The sequence below is a fragment of the Xylocopa sonorina genome, chromosome 4 (genome assembly GCF_050948175.1).
Source record: "Xylocopa sonorina isolate GNS202 chromosome 4, iyXylSono1_principal, whole genome shotgun sequence".
Lineage (NCBI taxonomy): Eukaryota > Metazoa > Arthropoda > Insecta > Hymenoptera > Apidae > Xylocopa > Xylocopa sonorina.
This window is the reverse complement of record NC_135196.1, coordinates 8,992,802-9,013,797: the sequence shown is the minus strand read 5'-3', so window position 1 is coordinate 9,013,797 and position 20,996 is coordinate 8,992,802. Positions and strand designations below refer to the sequence as shown.

At 43.2% G+C, this 20,996-nt stretch overlaps 1 protein-coding gene across 1 annotated transcript in view; it reads right to left on the bottom strand.

Moving 5' to 3' along the window:
• Nucleotides 1–20,996, bottom strand: part of Nachralpha6 (nicotinic acetylcholine receptor alpha6) — a 181,098-nt gene that overhangs the window by 145,646 nt on the left and 14,456 nt on the right. The window contains exons 2-3 of the mRNA XM_076894271.1: nucleotides 9,798–9,937; nucleotides 4,765–4,809 (exon numbers count right to left, since the gene is read on the bottom strand). Of these exons, the coding sequence (XP_076750386.1) occupies nucleotides 4,765–4,809; nucleotides 9,798–9,937 (185 nt within the window). The remainder of the gene's footprint in view (nucleotides 1–4,764; nucleotides 4,810–9,797; nucleotides 9,938–20,996) is intronic.

The following is a 20,996-nucleotide window of genomic DNA, read 5'->3' as shown; positions in this document are numbered from 1 at the left end:
CATTTGAGTCAGCGCAGCTTTACCCTGGACGCTTTGTATGCAAATGTTTCCACCGTGAATGGCATTCACAACATTTTGTATCCGAGCAGCGTAGACTTCGGCTTGAATTATTTTTCGGCCTTTCGCGCGCACAAGTACTCGTTCAAAACGTGCTTTCACTTTTGACTATGCGAAACGGGGAAAACAGCCCTTTTCGCCGCGCCAGCGTTTCCCTTTTCTTTCACTGTTTTCAACCAGTTATTGCCATTGTCCCTCGTTTTATACGTGTATGGGTGTATCTCTATGATATTCCTGCCAGTTCGTTATTCCCAATTGCTGAATATTCGTCGATCTATACAATAGTTGCTCGTCAATCGCACATTTCTGTGTGAAAAGTGTTACTCTATCGGTTGATTTCACTTTATTAAACCAATATCAAATTCGAATAACGTCGTTTCTCACATTTACAAAGACGCGACAAATTTTCAACCGATTCATCGTATTACGAACACCCACGAGACAGGAATTTGGATGAAGTTCGTATCAATTCGTTCGTTTGACTACGCAGCCCTGACACTTAACGCGGTGAAAGGACAGAAATAACCTGCGCTCTATTCAGTGGCTCTCTTCTAAGGATGAATTACTACAGCCGGTTTCAACAGGTCCTGAAGTCCCGCAACTGGTTGCTTCCTGGAGTGAAAGAGACACGCGTTGCCTGTGGCAATACTGCGCATCCGTTCGGGAAAACTGCGATATTTCATAACCAGTTGTAACCGCATTTTATCTTATGTAACGCTAACACTTTTCAAACTTCAATCTCTTACCGATACTGACGGTGTCTCCTTCGAAAATTCATTGTTTGCAAGGAAGACGGAAGAAAATACACCTTGGGAGCTCGATCACTAGCTGCGACTGTTTATCAGAAATATTTATTCAACACAATGTCGAGTTTCTCTCTAATTTCACAGAATAGATAAAAAAATGTGAAATTTAGGGTACCTGCTTATTGCGCGTACATCGATTGCACACGTTACACGTTCAGAAATACAAATCTGTACGTGTATATACCCAAGTCGAAATTTCGTTTCTGAACTTTCTAAAATTATACAATTCGGGGAAAATTTGCAGTCTATTCGCAACATAGGGCAAGTTGTGCCAACCGTGGCACCTTCGCGAGCGCTCTAACGAAATCTCATTTAACTTGATGCGTTCGAAAGTTTTGATTGGCCACTTGAAAGAAATTCGCGCCGCGCTTCAATTGACACTCTTCTTCGGAACTTTGTTATTAGCCAAGAGTTTTACTGTGTAGCTAATTTTAATGCACAGATGGCGAGGGCGACGGAATCGAGGATTCATGGTAAACTGTGTTAAGCTTGCCCTGAAGAATGAGCAACTTTCGGAATTATTACCGGCTGGAAGGAGCTGGAAGTGCCGCACTAATGACGACGACGTGGCTTCAAGGGGCACTCGTCGCACAGCGAGTAAATAATTGTAATAATTTGCGTAAAAGAACCACTATAGTTTGAGATTTTTTCAAGACTACAATTAGATAGATTTCTTTCTTTACAACTCGAATAGTTTCAAAGACATCGAAGAGATGTTAGAGCTGAAATTTAAAAATCCTTTGGAATCTTTGATGGTGAACAAATATTTTCTAAATAATTCATCGAAACTGATATTACTCCCGACTGAACATTCGGGAAATCTCCATGGTAATTAACGTTAAATGGAAAGAAATCACCAGTCGTCCGTTATGGATTGAACCGACAGACTGGTTCTGTTCCGCAGAGGAGGATCTCTGCAAGTTAATTAGTCGCTTCAAAATGGGTCCGTGTTCGTATCTTTTCCAGGAGCGGATCGATAGCCAATATGACTTCGAGAAGGGATTTGGTAGCTCCCCAAAACTATTCCCGGCGATTGCCGGGAACGGCCAGCCAAACAAAAAGCAAGTCGAAAAGAGCCCCGGCTGAATCGAATTCCAGGTCCGCTCGAGGGGGAAGAAGAAGGATGGCGGCGTGAAAGGCGGCAAGAAACGAAGTAACGAAAAGCTCGACACGGAACCGGGAAGGGAACGTTCGTTCGACGAGGCTGGGAGTGGAGATCGATTCTTTGGAAACAATAAAATAACTATGGACCGGGAAAACGGAGTGATATCGGCGCGATATGATTTAAGGGGACAGACGAAAATAACGAGCGGACCAGGTCGGCATGAAAGTTCGTTAATAATCGTAAATTAACATTAACGGCTGATACGGAAGGGAAGTTTTACGATCCCCGCATAAATAATGAGATATCACTTGAGGGTTTTACGAATTTTCTCAGATAATTGAAATTTTAATCGCCCCCCGCATAAATTACGCCATCGATTTTCGAAGTTTAGATCGCCTCGCTTTCCCCCCCTCACTCTTTCCTTTACATCTACGGATACTTTATTAGTTCCATATTTTTATAGAAGAGGCCAGCGTATCTACTTTGAGAAAAGATAGTAGATTCGTGGCCAGGCAAGCCTCGTGTAACATGATTTTTCTACAGCGAGCTTTCGCTCTAATAGATCGAGGAAATAGATTGAGGAAACCGTAAAATACGCTGTTTCTACGATACAGCCCGGTTTTGATAGGGTGAGAAAGTTACAATTGCGGCACGATCGTAAATGGAGAATCGACGGTTCAACAGTTACACGTAAAATGATTGATTAATTACTAATACTTCCAATAAATATATATTTTTGACAGTGACGTGTGATTTTCATCAATGAATAGCGCTTTTTTCTCAGTTAACGACTGTTATCGTGATACTTTTAAAAATAGCTGACAAATGTAGAGGAAAATGTCCATTTTCAATAATCCTTCCAAAACGATGACGAGCGCATACGAATGAAAGTTGAATATATCCGAATCAGAGTGTGCATACGGGGAATATTCATGCCTGGACATTTTCAATATTTTTCTGAAATTTATTTTTCTCTCGCGGAAAAAAAAGGTTATTATCGAATGGAGATTCGAAGCTAGAGCGGGGCAAAATCTGTAAATATCGGTGTTTTCAACGGAATTAAAAGCAAACTGGGTTATAAATTTACAGGTAAATTATAAAATTATAATTGCACAATTTTGTCGAATTAATTGCGTTCGATCAAAACGGACTGTGTACTTTCTGCGCGCTCTAAGTACCTTTTCCCAGCAGCACGAAAAACTGGCGAAGAGCTTATACGTATACACATATATATCCTTTGATCAGGTAAGCGAAAATTCCCTTGCCTCGAAACATTACACGTTTCAAGTCGTCGAAAGTAATTTCCACGCCATCGCCAAACTTTGCTCGCGAAATAAAAATGACAAAAACGTGCGAACGTATGAAACTGTGCTTTGAGTTATACCGAAAGGTCCAGAATATTCTATCAAAGGGTCTCTCTCTTTTTTTTACGTTGCTTACGCGACGAATCGTATGTTGCTTACCATTACGTACCTTTCTACCTGTTAAGAAGAAGACTGGTTCGTATGCTTATTAATAGATACCTTTCAACCAGTCGACATGAGAAATACCGTGTCCGATTATTATTTCGACTTTAACGATAAAAGCACACGTCCGTTTGGAAAGAGAGGAAGGAATGTAACGCGAGATTTATAGAACATAGAGTCCCTGAAGTGCGACATAGCAGGATTATGAATAAATTCCGGTAGAGTTGTCGCGTATCGCGTAAGAAAGCCGAAATGTCACCGATGCGCCGCTGCCATGGCAGCTCCGCCATCCCTTATACGAAGCAGCAACGTCAGAAAACATTCCTCGTTCTTTTCATCTCGATCCAGCCTAGGCTGCGGAAAGACGCAAGAGTACATCATTCTGTTCTCTTTCTCTCTCTCTCTCTCCTTCTCTCTCGATTTTCACGAATCCCTTTCGCAGTGCAGAGCCTGCTGCCGTTTCCTTTTATCTCACTTTTCACCCCCCTCGTGGGTCACCCACCATCCCACCGACGTTTCCCGTCCAACGTGCCTTTCGCACCCAAGGGAAACGCGAAAAGAATGACTCTGCTCGACTAAATCGACTGTGATACATGCGCCTTCTGGTTCTCTGGATCACCCACTGGGACACTAATAGAGCGATGTATCAGTTTTTTTTTTACTATATCTGATAAATTACTGTTGACGGCTATTTATCGTATTTGATAACTTATTGCCCGCGTTAGGCACGAATTAACGTTCTTAGGAATATTAATAATATCGTATAACATTGCCCTCGTCGTTGCTGGTTCTAGTGAATTCTCGAGTGTCGTGAAGAATTTCTGGAATATTTTATAATCGAGTATCCAAGCCCATCTATCAGCGTAATGTAGTCCATTGATTTTAACGCTCTTATTCTGCGCCGTGCACTGTCCACGATGATAGGATGCGTTTTTTAACGGGAAGGTTCGAGGGTCACTTGTGTGGAAATGAGAGTGGCAACAGTGACAGGTGAGTATTAGCCACCGTGTATTGATTTTCAGTAAGCGAGCCGCTTACTGAAGCCGCTATTAAAATAAAATCTAAAGGAGGACGATACTACCGCGAGCACGCTTTAAATTCACCGCAATTTTTTTTACCGCTAACTCGATTTATATTACTTGACGCGCGTTTACTCGACGCTTTCCTCAAATTTCTGGGACAAAAGTGTCCACGCGACATTAGAATGTTCAAACGCTGACATACATATATTCTCATTCGAGGTTGTACTTAGCCGTTAAAAATCAATATATCGCTTATTCTTTTCAACCCCTCCGTCTTGCACGCGTGATATTTAAACGAGAACACTCACCAACTTGAGCCATGCGTTCGTCGTCAATATTTGATTCTTCTCATCCTGAAAAAAAGAAAGAGAAACGTATACAGAATTAGTGTGTCATTCGAGAGAGTAATAAGAAGAAGGTGATACGCGCGAAGAACGAAAGAGAAAAGTGGATGGTCAGGAAATGGCGGGACTCGCTTGAAAAAAAACTAGAGAGCCAGTGGTTATTACCACAAATTGCTGCTGTAATCGCTCTTTTTCCGGGCGCTCCGCAAAGAATCGCACTCCGCCACAGATCCATCCGAAACTTCAAAGCGATTTATAAAACGGATGCACTTCAGTGGTCGGGTGTCAACCGACAAACTACTTTGCAAACGAATTGGTTGCCGACCATTAGTTGTCCCCGTGTCTCTCCCCCTTGAATTTCGACTGGAATTTTGCACCGGATGCACCGAACGGTTTTTCAAATTAGTTGATGAAACGTTGATTCGTCGAGTACGTGTACCGCGGCGAAAGTTCAAAGGGCCAGAGCGAAAATAAAACGATCCAGCGTTTAAGTAGTAAATATACATACACATATATAGAAGATAGAATATTTAGCCACTCAAAGGTACTTTCGCATCGACACTTTCAAGTAATCTCAACACGCGGCGATACTTCTATTTTGTCACATATTCGATGCACGGAATTGCCTGCTCTATGTTGTTAATATTTATATGTATACTCTCAGTGGAACTAGCACAAATTTCACATTGAGCGTTTAACTGTATTTTATGAAACACACTAATGGTAACATCGAGATATATAAATTTCATTCCCTTTCGAGCATCCTTACTTTTTCCATCTGAGAAGACGAAGTATTATACCAGATGGAGCAGTGGTGGATCAGTGATTTTGCTTTTAGAAGAATTGAAGAAAAAACGGGTACTCTAAGCGTTTAACTCTGCGCTCGACGACTTTTTCGATTGTGTAGCGCTGCAACTCGAGAGTTCAAGTTCTGTAGTAGTGTTTGATGCGATAATTTACAAAACACTTACCAAGGCAGTCTGAATTGCCAGAATCTTGTGGGTCATCGCTAATTTTTTCAGAATCGCTGTTCGAACGCAAAAAATTACTATCCATTTAGCAGCGAGTGTGCCAAAGTTTTCCTCGAATATACGAATTACAGTCGTCTTATCGCAACAAATAAATTCAGAATCGAGACTCGGTTATCATTCGTCACTGAAATGGTTATTACGTGGTGCAGTGTAGCACCTTTGGCACTAGTAGCTGTTATCTTACGTGGTTGGTAGTTCAAAACTACGAAACAACTGAAACGGACACCGTTGTACAACATGGACGATGCTACACTACTCTGAACTCATGCTGCGCTGCGTCACTAATCGTGGCTTGGGTACGATGTCTCTCGTGCCGCCGTACTTAGCTCACCAAGTTCATGCTCTGCGTCGTGTTCCGTTTAATGTATGCCTATAGAGAATCTAAAATGCCACTTCTGATATCTTATGCGATCACGTTGTGTTATTCTCAACTTTTGCGCGCGGTATGACTATTCCAAGTACTCGATTGCTCTTAAAAACCTGAAGAGTACCTCGTCAAATATCTTTAATAGAACTCTTCCAACATCCCGCGCCTATCTACCGCTTTAGCAATTTCGAAAACTAGCAAACGCTACAGCCTGCCGTATACGAACACTCGTCATCCCTGATACTCTAACTTTAATGTGTATTTAACATGCAAGAACGATGCCAAGAGGAGGAGATAAGACAACAACGGGGTAATAGTCGTTTCTAAACACGCTAAACGCACACGCTGAATATACGCTGAGCGCATACTAGACGCGGTCGCAATCTAACTGTGTATTCTCTTTGCGGTATATTTTGGATTATTCTAACGCGAATGGCTTGCTTTTCGTTCAAGTTTAATAAAACGGCGAGAACGAATCGCGCGCTCGCTATTTCGGATGAACAAAATATTTCGATGCTTACTAAGGACTTTTAAATTCGATCAATGATCTTGTCTATTAAATATTTCCTGTGTGTATCGATGTTAAATAAATATCTTACCCAGCACTTGTAGAGAAATATAATTATTGTCTAGAAAATTCTTGCTAATATTTAGAAGCCAATTATACGTATAAATTGCACTATTTTTTAAGACTATGAGGTTCATCAAATTTTGTTCGCAAAGAACGAAAACATTCCACGCTTGCCTAACAAATTTAATTTGCCTGGTTTTGAGAGACATGCTTACGAAGGAGGTCAGAAGAAATTTTATTCCGGGCTAAATTACAATTTTCCTGAGTACAGCCTCATTAATGCGGTTCGTTCAGACGTCAAAGTTCTAAATTAAAATAGCGTTTCGCGTATGGACCAGAGAAATTAATCAGAAACTTATAAAAAAAAAAGGGGGAGGAAATAGAGAAAGAAGGAGAAAAGAAACGGGGGAAGAAAGACAAAAGGAAGTCGAAGAAACGAAGTGACGAAGAAAAGAGTGAGAGGGGAAGCGAAAGCAACAAAAGCAGAAAATAAGGTCGCGTCGAGGCGAAATTTCGCAGATCAGTCCCTTTATTCTGTCCCGCATACAACTTCTAACGCGAAACGGCGGAGGCCGAGTAATATGATGAGCTCGCTTTACCATTTTATAATTGCGACCCTGATGAAAAAGGTTCGCGTCACTTTGCACCACTGTGGCCCGCGTCTTCGAACAAACTTCTGCGAATACGAACCGGCGAAGAACGCGTAAAGACACGAGAAATCGGCTAGAGCCATCGACAATAATGACGATCGCGTAACCTCCACTACAAAATATATGTCTTCTTCATTTCACAAATTTATGTAGCAAAGAGACATTGGTTCCTAATATTTTCTGGAATTTAACAAAGAAAAAGTTGAATATTTTCGACAAAAAACCTACGTAAAACCTCAATTAACCCGTATTAAAATGACAAAAACTTTGAAGCGCTATATCTCCGAAGATAACCATTTTTCATTGACAAAATTCAGCTCGTTGGAACCTGGGGACCTTCCCCTTGAAAACGGTTTCCGAATCATCTCGATCCGACTTCCGGTTCCAGAGATATCGTCGTGTAAAGAGAAGGGTAATTTTTGATCGGTTACTATGTCTGTCCTTGTCGAAAGGACTCGGACCTCTCGCTCGCTCCTGGTCACTGACCTACCACAATCGTCTACCACGTGGGCTGGTCAGTGCCAGACAGCTGCCAGACGGTTTTTTTACTATTACTATTAGTGCGTAAACACTTCCGGGTAAAACAGCTGACTGGAGTCATTCATAAATAGCGCAGTCATCTGGCGCGCGACAAAAACTTTGAACTCTTATATCTCAGCAACGGATTGAGATATCGAGATGAAACAAAAACTGAATTCATTGGTAGAATTTTCTCTATTTTTTCAAGGGGTTTCTGTGACCAAATTTTTCGTTCTTATTTCGGAGAAATATTTACGGTTTCCCGTATCTTTACGTCGCGGGACGAGTAGTAAAGAGTCTTCTAGTTGAGATTCGAGACGTTTCGCGGCCTTGTTGAAGGTTTCGTTGGAAGAAAAAGAGAGAAATCGGTTAGGAGAATGGTGTGAGAAGCTATTCACGCTTTAAAGATGACAATCAGGTACGTTTCTACGCGGAAAATGTTGTGCAGTTTGCGCAAATGTTTCCGAGTGTCAGCGTTGGCAGTATCCGCGCACAGAGACCGGGTGTGCAGGGTGTTTCGCGCGAAACCAGCCGAGGGAAGGTTGCATAAAGCAAATGGACGAGGCAAGGGTAACCAAGATGCGAAATGTAATGCAATCTGCCTAGTTCACTGCTCTCTCTCTCTCTCTCACTTCGTTCATCTCCCTCTCACGCCCACGCAGTCCCGGTCTACTCCGCTAACCGCAGCCTCGTTTAGATAAGACCGACGATATTTTAACGTGCAGAACCCGCGTAGCTAATCTTGGCCCTCCTTATCTTTGCAATTCGCGCGAAGATTGCAGGATCGCCGTTTTGTAGGGTGCGACTCCACTTACGCAGAAATCGCGCCGCGTCCCTTGCGGCTCCAGCAATTTTCCGCGAGGGTAATCCCTACCACGAGAGCATTGTAACGTTTCGATAGGCAAAAGGCCACGTGTATTCGCGTAAATACGCTTCTAAAACGTAAACACCGCGTTTATTTTCGACTCGTCAATTCCAGATGAGTACAATACCCTGGGAATCTTCCTCGGTCCTGAAAATAAACTTTTATCATACTCTCGAGCCATTATTCGTCGGGACGCCGCGGCTCTCCGGCGTGCCACTGCATTTCATTGTGCTTGCCGCTCCCACTCGCGTTAAAAAGAGGCCGCGCATCCACGTGGCGAACCGCGAGGAGGAAAGTGAAAATAAACGAGCGATGAATGCGCGAGCGAGAGGAGACCAATTGATATAGGATTCGGGTAACTTATCGCTGCTCGTGTATGGAAATCTTTCACGGGGGCGAAGGATCAGGCTCCATCGACGGGACGATATGCAGACGCGTGTCGATGCGTGCGCGCACGTTCGAGTCGGTCGGGCATTGTGCAGTTCAACGGCGACGGAAGCGAAAATGCTCGAGATGTAAATCCTCTTTAATGCGATTTCCTTACGAAGGGAAGAAAACCTAGCGAGATCTGCTTGACTGGTAATTCCCGTAATGTAAATGCGATTACACCCGGATGAAATTATAAAAGAGCGGGATATCGAATCGTTTTGTCTGTACCGGACTAGAACCGGTTTAATTGTCGCAGGGGATGTTTCAGCTTGGAAATATTACGACTAACCTGCTCGATATGTGCGAAGCTGAGTGCTGTTGAACTGCTTTCAGTGCAGTGGATTAATAATTAACGTCTCTCTTTAATTTTTAAATAAAACTCGTCTTCGTTTGAGGAGAGATACGTACGGATGCGTCGAGAAAGATCAGTTCTCCAGTTTGTTTAAACAAAACGTCCCTTTTCTTTTTTAGCAACAAAGTAAACTGAACTCGAGCGCTTCGTTTCTCATGAATGCATGAGAGGAAAGGGAAAGTGAGGGTAGAAATGGCACTGGTAACAACTTACCACGTCTATGATCTGCTGCAACGTGATGCCAAACCTCACTTCCAGGGTCTCGCTCTCGTTGGCAACGGGCCGCTCCAAAGTGTTGTACGTCGACAGCAGCTCGTTCAACAAACGTTTCTCGTAAGGTCCGCACAGGCTCTCTGTAACAAAAACCAATTGCTACTATAGTTGTGCCACAGTTTTACTTAGATACAAGCATGTGTACGTTTTCTTTAAGTTGTGTCCGGATACAGTGGTGGATGTGCACTTCGCAACGTCCTGAGAGCTTTATTTGACAAGTTGATCGGTATGCCGATCTGCGTCTGGCACGATGCTGGTAAATATGAAAAGCATCCATGGCGAAACTCTTTCGACTGACACGACGATACGAAATACACGTGGATTTCGATAGCTTTTACTACTATATAGGTTAAGAGTGTCTCAAAACTCGACAGACAACGCTCAAGATTTCGCACACGAGGTCGCCTAAAGTATTAATGAATTAAAATGCAAATTTTCCAATTTCTCCTGTTCAAATGTGGGTGGTGTAACATCAGTTAGTGGATTAATCAATCAAAATCCGTGAACGTAAGCTTCTCAACCTTCTCAACTTTCTTTCAGTGACAGTTGCAACATTAATCGCACGCTGACCAGATATTAACTTCCATTGTTGCATGAAATCCCGGTTTCAGCAAAAGTTTGCTCGCGAGTTCCTTCCGACCTGGCGAGCATCGTAGATCGTGTTGCGAGTACAGATTCGATATATCACAGAGCAACGATGGCGAGTAAGCCGGTGTAATCCCTTGGCAAACCTGCTAAGCTTCGTATATACTCGGTCTGGAGAAAATAGAAACCGTGAACATTTTTAATTTAACCCAAATTTGCGTTCCAAATTTATGCCCATAATTACAGTAACTCTTTCTTCGCGTTTCCTTCTTCAACTCCCGTTTAAGAAACATCTGCGCGAGACAATGAGAGTCGGAAGTTGGTAAGCTCGCGAATAATCGCTTAATTAGTTAGAATCACTTAATAATTAAGACGCGTGATGGATGACAGGTATTCAGCCGACCTGGTTAAACATGAATGCATCCGTAAATTAGTTTTCGTTGTGGATCATAAATTCTTGGATCGCTGTTCCACGAGTGGCTGTTTGAAGTTCGCATTTGGCGGTACATTTGAACAGCTGTACGCGTTATGCAACAGCTTCGAAGGGGTAACAGGGAGAATACGTCTGAGAAAAAGCAAGTAAGAGGCAGAAGTGGAGGAATAAGGTGGCGAGAACGAGAAATAAGAGGAGCATCGAATCCACGGTGTCGTCGGGCATGGCAGAGGTGATTCACAAACAAGTGTATTCGTTACAATCTCACGATATTTCGGTCCGCCTTGAATGGGTGCACGTGCGCCGCATTCGGCTGCGGCTACAACAGCCATTATTCTCCTTGTTGGATACAATCCTACTGCATTTCGCGTTGGCCACAGCGTCGTGTCTGGATCTCGAAGTTGGTTAGGCAGTGCGCGTCGAAATACAATGCTATTGGAACTCTATCGATTCAATCATATATGTATATATTTTTTGTGAGCATAGAATCTACGAATTATTGATGTTTGGTTACCAAAAAAGAATCTACGTGAAATTAGAGAACGTGAGATATTGGAAAATTGAAGGGATTAATTTATTATACTAATAATAGAGAGAAACAACTGTTGCTATCAGAGATGCATCGTATTCTTCTAACAAATCAAATGGGCAAGAGAAGATGATTTCAGACGGGGCAGAATTGATCGAGCTTGGCCCATATTCTTTGAGCACAAAGGGTCCATCGCGTCTCGTTACGTGTAACTCGAACAGCGGAGTTCCTCGAGACAAGCTGAAGACGAATTTAGGTAAAAGAGCCACCTCTCATTATTTACGACCACTTACACACCCGCTGCGTATAATTAGGCCGACGTGGGGGACGTTAAACTGAATCTCCATTTCGTTCGAACGAAATCAATGCTATCGTTAATCAGTTTCGGCAAATGTATACGCGGTGTATCGATCTAGCGTTCGACTATAGTTTATACATGTACGTAGCGCCGACATATTGCATCGCGCTAATTAATCACCTTTGTATTCGCAGCGAGTGGGACGCGGGTTATGATCTCAATGCCTGTCGTTGGTAAACATTCGAATCCAACGAAGGTATCCGAATCCTCCTGTTCTCCAATTCCGATCAACGGCGATACGAACGACAACAGACAGCTCCAGTGTCATTCGTTAACGAGTTCTAAATTAGCGTTGCCGGATGCGTGAATAAAGATCTTTACGCGGACGATGATCGTCGACAGAAGGAATTTCAAAGTAAAATTGGCGAGTCGAGCTTAAGTTACGTACTCTTAACTTACAACTCTGTGTACTTGGAATAAATATTTTCGTCTAAAAACGGACATTTCCCTGTATTCAATGTTTATTTTTATCCGTAACTTTGTTCGATCTGAATCGTTTGCGAGATCACTCTCGAAAAGGCGAGTTAAGCGTTTTTCATCGTTGAGTGGTTAACCCAAACGAACAGCCCCCTGGTTTTACACGATCCGTGCATTCTGAATACGTTTAGGACGGCCAAGCTAGTCTTATTTTCCGTCAAGGTAAACGTGTAACTATAAATAAGGACGACACGATCGATTGATTCTAGGTCGCTCTAAACGATCCGCCCCCTGAGATTGATTCGATTCAAAGTAGAATCGAAACTCTCTGACAACGAAAAAGCGAACGATCGCCAAGATCGATGAACTGGAAAAGAACGTGGAAGTATCACTCTCGGAAACGGCTTCGGATACCATACCAGGGACCAGAGAATATGAAACGACGAGTGACAATAAATCGAATAAAAATGTTCGAGTTAAATACACATGCTTCTCAACGTAAGAGGTAATTTACGATTTAACGAATGAATATCAGATACTGATTTTTCTACATTAGCCTATCGAAACACGGATAATCGTTCACGAAGATTAAGCTCGCAACCGGATTCACGAACACCTGTACTTTCTTCCTCAGCCTGCTGAGCGGATAGCAGACGAGCTTTTTCAGTAGTTATCTAGAAAGGCTGGCTGAAAGAGGACCGCGGCGGTTTCATTTTGGCGAACGTTGTCAGCGTTGATTTAGATTAATGAGAATGACTTTGCGAGAGGTTGAAAAAGCCCGGTGGAAGGGTACCAGCGGGGCGTAGAAGAAGTGCAGCTGGAAAGGGAGAGGGAGGAGAAGCGATGGAGAAAGAACGGGAGAGGAAGAGGACGAAATAGAAAAGAGACAGGGGACGTGTCGCTTACAGACAGGTTACGAGGCCGCTACACCCTTTGACGAGGTATGTGTGTTAACGGGTGTCAGGGTGAATGGCTGTTTGGCGTCTCTTTCGCTGCCTCCGCGTCAACGTTCTTCGTTGACGGAGCTAACCAGCCTGCGGGAACCAACCGCATCGCGGTACGTCGGTGCTTGAATGGGTACTCGGCGCGAATGAAAGAGCGATCGCGTGCTTAACCGAATATGGGCACGTGCGACGTTTATAACTGCGTATGGACGAGGACCACCCGCAACGCGCGACGTGATCGAAGGGGGAATGATTTTTTGGATGAACCTAAGTCGAGTTTTCAGTGTTGACCGACGAAGACTCGCGGATATAGAAACGAGAGGTAAATGAAGAAGAAGAAACGACGATGGAGTAACAGCAATAGCTTGCTTTACGTGTACTAAACGAGGAATTGTTAAAGGTTCTCCGCGATAAACAGTTACTTGGCCGTTAAAGGATTTCTCGCGTTTCTTTTTACAGGCAGGAGAACGTCCAACCGCCTACGTAGATTTTCACGCGTGGGCATTACATACGCGCCTGCACGTACAGGCACGCTTGGGCAAGCGTAGAATGCAACGGGTCACGTGCATGTGACAAACGCCTCGCGTAAACCTGCCTGTTCCTGCGCTTTGTTGCCCATAGACGTTGGACTAATAATATACAGCGGTTGAAAAAAATATGACGCAGCGTTATTCGTTTCTCGTTTAACGGAAATTCTCTACGCTTGATTTCGATATGCTTAATTAAAGTTAACGTTAACGCGCTGGCTGGGATAATAATACGGCGATTTTAATTTACCATACCTTTGCTCTTTACGCTATTCGTATTTTGCTCTGCTCGAGATAAAGTGTGTACCTTTATTTTTTATTGCTGCTACAAAATATCCCACGGTCGAACTCTATTAATACGTACGATTAGGACGGAAGATCTTCATTATGAATGACCTTCGCAAACAGAAACGCTAATTGGTTCATCGGATTCCATTGTATCGGACACATGTAGGTTGACACCTGTGCTTCATAGAATCGCATCCATAGGCTGATGATTCACGAATCATGAGGTTTCAATAGCTTAACTCGTGTATACTATTCCTGTCATCTTGCCTATCGCGCTAGTATGGCCAGTACAAATTACTGAATGCGATAAGTGGACTAATCGTAAGACACAATTCGAAATTATTGCCACTTATGACAATTCCAGTCTGCGTGCACTTTATATTAGACAGCGTCGCGAAAACAAGTAGAAAGACAAAAAGTATCTTAATTTCACTTGTAACCCTCCCATAAGCAAAAGCAAATAACAATTTGCCATAGCTTCTCCGTCCTCAACCAGGTACGTACAGAATAAATCCAACCACTATTTATTGTTCATTGCCATCGTCGATTAATTGCCGATATCCAAACTGACCTCCATCTCCCATAGTTTACATTTCGTTTAAGGTATGAAGCATCCTGAAAATTATTAGTGCAGAAACATGGCGGATTTGCAGCGCGCAGAATGCAAACTCCTGCCGGAGAACGTGGACGATGGCACGCTGTTATCAGCGCATCGGAAGGATTATGACTAAACTCTGAGAATGTTTCGAGTCGCAGCCTTGCTGTCTGCTAACAAACTCGGACAATTGTGACTATATAGGAAATATGCGAAACTCTCATACGTTGCAGAGGCTCACGACACATTCGTGCAATCGTGTAAGGTGTATTTCAAGCTGCGCGTTGTTCTGGTAGCTGGTTAGCACCGCGCTATTATCACTTGAACCGCTATTACAAAAGAGACATCATCGAAATCGAAGTGGCTCCACTTCTTGTTCCTCCCTCTATACATTTGCCAAGACCAAACAGAATAATTCTGCTATTGGGTTGGTATGATGGTATTTTTTGGAAAGCATTAATGTCTAAAATCCTCAGCTGCATTATTGAATATACTTACGATATATGTCTAGACCTGGAAACATATATATGTATCTCCTTTCTGGTCCAGAAGTTGGTGAAACGAAATGTCAAAAAATTCTATCGATAAACTGAACAGTCGCAGAAGCAACTGACATCGTTAAATTAAATCTCGAGTGAATCCTCGCGCGCCGCATTGTCAGCGTCGTCTGCAGCTAACAACTCGATTTCAAGTACCCTGAGACTCTCCAGAGAAGTTTACGCGCGCCGCGCGTTCAATTTGTAATGCTTCGAGTGTAGATCCGTGGATGCAGGGGGGTGACGTTAATGACGTGCATAGGTTATCGCGCGCGAACCTAGCCATCGTTAGACCTAGGAAAAGTGCACGTAATTTATTTGCACGAGGAAACGGATATTGTGACCAGGTACACGAGAAGCGGAAGCGACGGGGGGCGAAGTGCGACGTAGAGACAAAAATAGGAAGCACAAGAGGGGCGCAGAGGAAACTGGAGGCGCGCCATTGATCCAAGAGGAATATACACCGTCGACGCTGTAACTTTGATCTCGCTGTAAACAGAAAATCCCGTCGACTAGCTATCCTCTCACCCCGTCGAACTTTTCTCCACACGTATATATCACTGACAACTTTAGTCTCGTAGGATGTTAAGTACACCGCCTCTATATAAGCGGTGAAGTGTTACTCTCAGTTACGCCCACCTCCTATAAATATTGACTCGCTCTTAGAATTTTATTTACAGGTTGCCGTATAGCTGATACGAGGACAGACATCGTCCGATGGAGTTAACAGCGACGCTAAATAAGCGAACACCTAACACACCAAATAGGTAACAATTAAGCCTGACGATGTCTAGGTTTAGTACCTACTGCTCGACAAAATTGTTTCTGACATTCTTCAAACTAAAGGCACACGTGCTGTAGACAAAATTATCGATACATTTTCATGGGTTTTAAATTTTGCTCGATAGTAGATGCAATTTCTTGATTGTAACATATCTATCTTTATAGTTTCGCGTTTTAAGCGCTGCTTCATGAAGAGAAGATTCGTTTAATCGTCGCTTATTCGATAGATATATTTCCATAGTACACGAAGACGCGAAAGTTGAAGGTGCAGAGAAGTTTGGTAAAGCGACGAAGCGTGTTTCGACAGTAGTCGTGCGGTGGCGGAACGGAACTACGCCATCGGAAGGCATCCGACGTATGGGAGAGTACGATTCTCGGGCTTTGACTAATCAAAAGCCTTAATTGGATTTGTGCCAGCGCAGATCTGACACGGTGGTCTCCCTATTCGTCTATGTACGGGTTTTCTGCGGTGTTTCCGCGATTTCATCGGAAATTCGATTATTTTCACCCAATGGAGGCCGCGCGCTATTATTATTCCTAGGGCGCGTTGAACTTTCATCGTGAAATTCCCATTTCTTGCTTCTGTGCTATTCGATCGCGCGTTTCGCAATTAGATTTATGCGTATTACAATGAAATTATTTCAATGTTGCGCGAACCTAAGAAGCAGCAGCTAGGAAGGGAGGCAGGCAAGACATTTTGAATACATTTATTCCCACGATGATGAGTAAAGCACCGCAGCGTTTACGATGAATCTCTTTAATTTGCGCTGGTATTGAAAGCAACGATAACGGGAGACCGTATCATGCTTCGAACGGAAAGGAATGCCTTCGCGAACGTAAAAAGGAACGAGCGTTTTCACAAATCGGTTCTATAAACCGAAAATATTTTATAAAATTTTTACAGGGCCGCGCGTAAATCGTAGGAGAAAATTGCGTCTAGAAATCCGGAGAGAATCCCTTTTCTATGACGGTGTCGTAATGCCGGAAGCAGGAGGTACGCGTACAGCGGGAGAACGTATCGTAACAACTTTTTATTACTTCGCGTGACACACTTTTCCCCGTCGATACGTACGTGAATGGCGCGGGGAGAAAAATTAATTAGCTGACCTTATATTATATTAAATAGAGACCAACAGCGGGTGGATGAACGTTTCTAGTTTCACAGCTTCCCTTAACTCCCGAGGAAATGTAAAAACTTTGGTCGTCGACGGCTCGTTTACTGCGCGAGCGTACCAAGGGCCAAGCTGTAAAACTAAGGCATCGTTTATACGTTTTAAATAGGATAAGGAATAAAACGGAGAAGGCGGGTGTGTTAATACTTTCACGACGTAGAGATACGATAAATTATTAACTTAAAGCAAGTTGCAGGTGAAACTGATAACTTAAATGTAAGCAATCATCTGAGAAATAGCTAGAGTAGGATTAGGATTCAATTGGTATTGGGAATATTTGGAATAATACTGTTTTGAGCATCGAGTATGTGTAGAAACATGGCCAATTAGTGTTGGTGAAGAAACATTTATCGGTGTGGTGGACGACGATAACGATAAGCTGTCAGATGATAGTGAGTACTGTCAGGAAGCAGACGTGTTACCAATTGCTACAATAGTTACGTATTAATAGTCGATTAAAGTGTTCGACACAGTTATTAGTAATTTATTTTAAATAACCAAGCAATAATATACTATAGCTATAAATATACGAGCATTGGAGTTGAACTAAACAATTAAATCGTTAATGCACGGATAACATCGTTTAACCGTATGAATGTAACAGACTTCTGGAGAAATCTAGTCGAAAAGTGCCATGGAACGCGATCACGTTTATTATAATTAACTAACTGTCCTAATAATTGTGGTCGATGGTGTAACCACTATATACGTATGGAGGCTATATCGAAGGTGTCGACAATATCGAAGATCGATTTTCTAATATGCAAAGCCCGCGCGACCAATCGCAACGTTCCTGCAGGCAAGCTTGCCGGCGCATTTCAGTAAATAAAGCGGTTGCTTCGGGGAACTTGCAGATTTATGGAAACTGTGCCGCTCGATTTATAATTTATTCAACCATCGATGATTCACAGCGATAGCAGTATTTCAGAGCCCCGTAATAATCAATGCAAGTACAATATTGTACTCAAAGGTTTTTTGACCATTCGATCTTTGTCATTCGTATGGCAATTTCTGCGTTATTATTAAAAATTTTTTATCAAAAATTCGACACAGTTACATTTTCAGGCTTCTACACCGTCCCCACTGGCACTATTTCAAAATTGAACAATTGATTTTATTAAAGTTTATACGAGCGCGCGTTCCATCCTCGATGTTATACACTGCTACCGCTACTTCTATTACTTCTGTGTTACTCTCTCCACTGATATTACGTTGCCTAGAATATATAGAGAAGTGCTCGGTGCTTGTACCCAGGAAACTCATATTCGGTATACACGGGGTCTGTGGCTGCTTATTGCCCCCAGTGACTTTGACTGTAAGATGTGGGACCGCAACTTACCCCATCTCGTCTGCATTGTCTTTATTCCTCGGTAGGGAAATGAAAGGCTCGCGTGGCAAACGCCAAGTCGCGAGACACGTATTTAATTATTTCATTTCGCGTTTCGTACTGCATTTTAATTCCGCTAATTTGTATCATAAAATCAAACAACTAGCAAATTTAATACGCGCGCGTTCGATTCCTCTTGTGTCTCGCGCAATCACCTGACACTAAATTAAGTACCCTTTTAAGTCAAAGACGGTGTGAAACATTTATATACTTCTTCTGTGACGCTAAAGGAATCGAGTGTCAACTCTCTTACGATTAGCCAGAGCTGAAATCACAGCCTAAAGTTATGTACAGACTACGAGGTAGACTCTCGAGACTTCCTCGAAGTAAACTAACGATTGTCGATTTTTTGGCGGAGATGAAAGAGCCTCGCGTTCGAGAATCGTGGCTCGCTTCGTCTGGAAGTGTATCGAAACGACTGGCAGGATTTACGGTACGACCACAGTACGGGAAGGCCGCTTTTGAGTTTCACCTCGTCGCAGCGTTGCTGGCTTGCCTCGCGAGGCACGCCCTTGCTCTAGGTCTGCGCACATAGCTTTGGGTTGCCTCGTTTCGCTTGTGACGGTCTTTGCGGCGAGTAGCCTTTCCACTCGCTATATAATAACTTTCCGCCGCGACACTGCACATTTCTTCCAGCGACCCACGTTTCTGTCGTTGCACTCCATACGCAGTCGCCTTGCAATTATCGTTCCGGACAATTTCATTTAGTTCGTACCATGGTTCATTTCGTTCGTTACGATCGGACCATTAACGCGATCTCCAACGGAATACAATGCTCCATGGACATTGTGATAAATCCGAGATACGCGTTTCAAATGTTTAAACTTTGTTACCCTGATCGAGTTTTCCTTCCCGGTGCTCCATCGAATTCTGCGCACAAAGGATTATGATGTTATCCCGCCGCTCGTCGGCGAACAAGTTACACGCGTGGCGTCGATGGCTATGCCTCGCGCTTTGTTCGCAAGTTTACGCGTACAAGAGGCGCCCAGAATTGTCTACGCTTTAATTGACCTGACACCAATGAATTAAACAGACCCGAAACACAGAGCCGAGTCGGCAAATGAGATCCGAGCGACCTTGCGTCGATCATCGACCGGCGAAACAACGCGGCGCGAGCTTTCCTCGAGTTTCTGTTCTCTGACTTAGGTGTGCATGCACGTACGTGCATTCTCTGCCGCGTGAACGTACATTTCCAGCGCTAGCGTAAGTTTTCATGGAACGACTACGTTTAGAGATGAACTTTGAAGATACTTTGAACAGTTGTAAGGATTGCGTTCAATCTTTAAGGGCAATTAGGCGTCTACGTAGGGCGTGCAGTTAAATACCTGCAACGTTATTAATTATTGATGTATTTACGGTTATATTATTTTCGTTCCATGAAACATTTCGTTTTGTGAAGAACGTGGAAAATCCGTAGCCGCCACAGCGATTCTTACACTCTTCTTTCGAACTTCGTGCTGGGAAGACATTTTACGGTAGATGGAACCAGTCGCTGGCATTAAATCCCTGTACATTACCAATGGTATCACGATCGCAATTTATTGCGATACTGGCGCTTATACATATGTACACGACGTTGCGTATCTCGAAATACAGTTCGTTCGGGATTTCCGTATTTCAAGAGATAGCAAGAGTCGATGGTGTACCTCTAATAGAGGCCAGCGTGGTCCAGTAAATTAAGAAGATCTCAATTTCAATTTCAATTTCAGATTTATATTATTTGGCAGGCATTCCGGGAATATGTCGCTTGAAGAAAGCGTATACGCGATAACATCCTTAATTCTAAATATGAATAACACGAAAGTTAACACGAACGTAGAAATGAGCGAAAGGAAGATACCGTTACAAAATAAGTATTCTAGCCAGACAGTGAAAAATTAAATCCCTCCACGTATGTATTACTCAATCGCCAGTGGATTATCTCGACGGAACGTCTGGCTTACCAGTGAATGAGAAATATGCGTACGACATTAAGCAGAAGGAGGAAGGAATAACGAGCGCCTGTACTCGGTATTGCCAGAGAGATCGGTCACCGCAGGAATCCCGTCTGATTGGATTGGTTTCAACCGCTGTCGAGAATTTAGGACATGCACGATGATACGCGTGAAATTGCCTTCCCGTTCGACCGTGACCCGTAATTACACCCAAGTTATCATTACTTTCTGCCCCTCGGTGCCGGCGATCAAACGTTCGCGATTTCACCGCTTACTTATGCGCACCCGAATACAACAGAGCAACGTAGAAATAATAAGGATTAGGCTGTGCGATTACTCGAGCACGTACACGTGCATCGATCGGTGGGCAGCTCGAACGGTGTGCACAGAGAACAGAAGGCAGTTCGCTTTCAAAGTCAAAACGACACGTAAGAGCGGTGAATGGGACTCGAGAATAATCGATGGTATGCACAACAGAATGAAATCTATCCGTGGCAGACTTTCCACCGGCAAATGGACTCACTCTCTCTCTCTTTCTCTCTCTCATTCTCTCTCCCCCATCCGCTTACAACAAAAGCCGGTTGCTCTGGAATAAATTCAAGAGATATGCCTCCTCGTCGATCGCAGCCGATCAACTCGAAATCGTCCAAC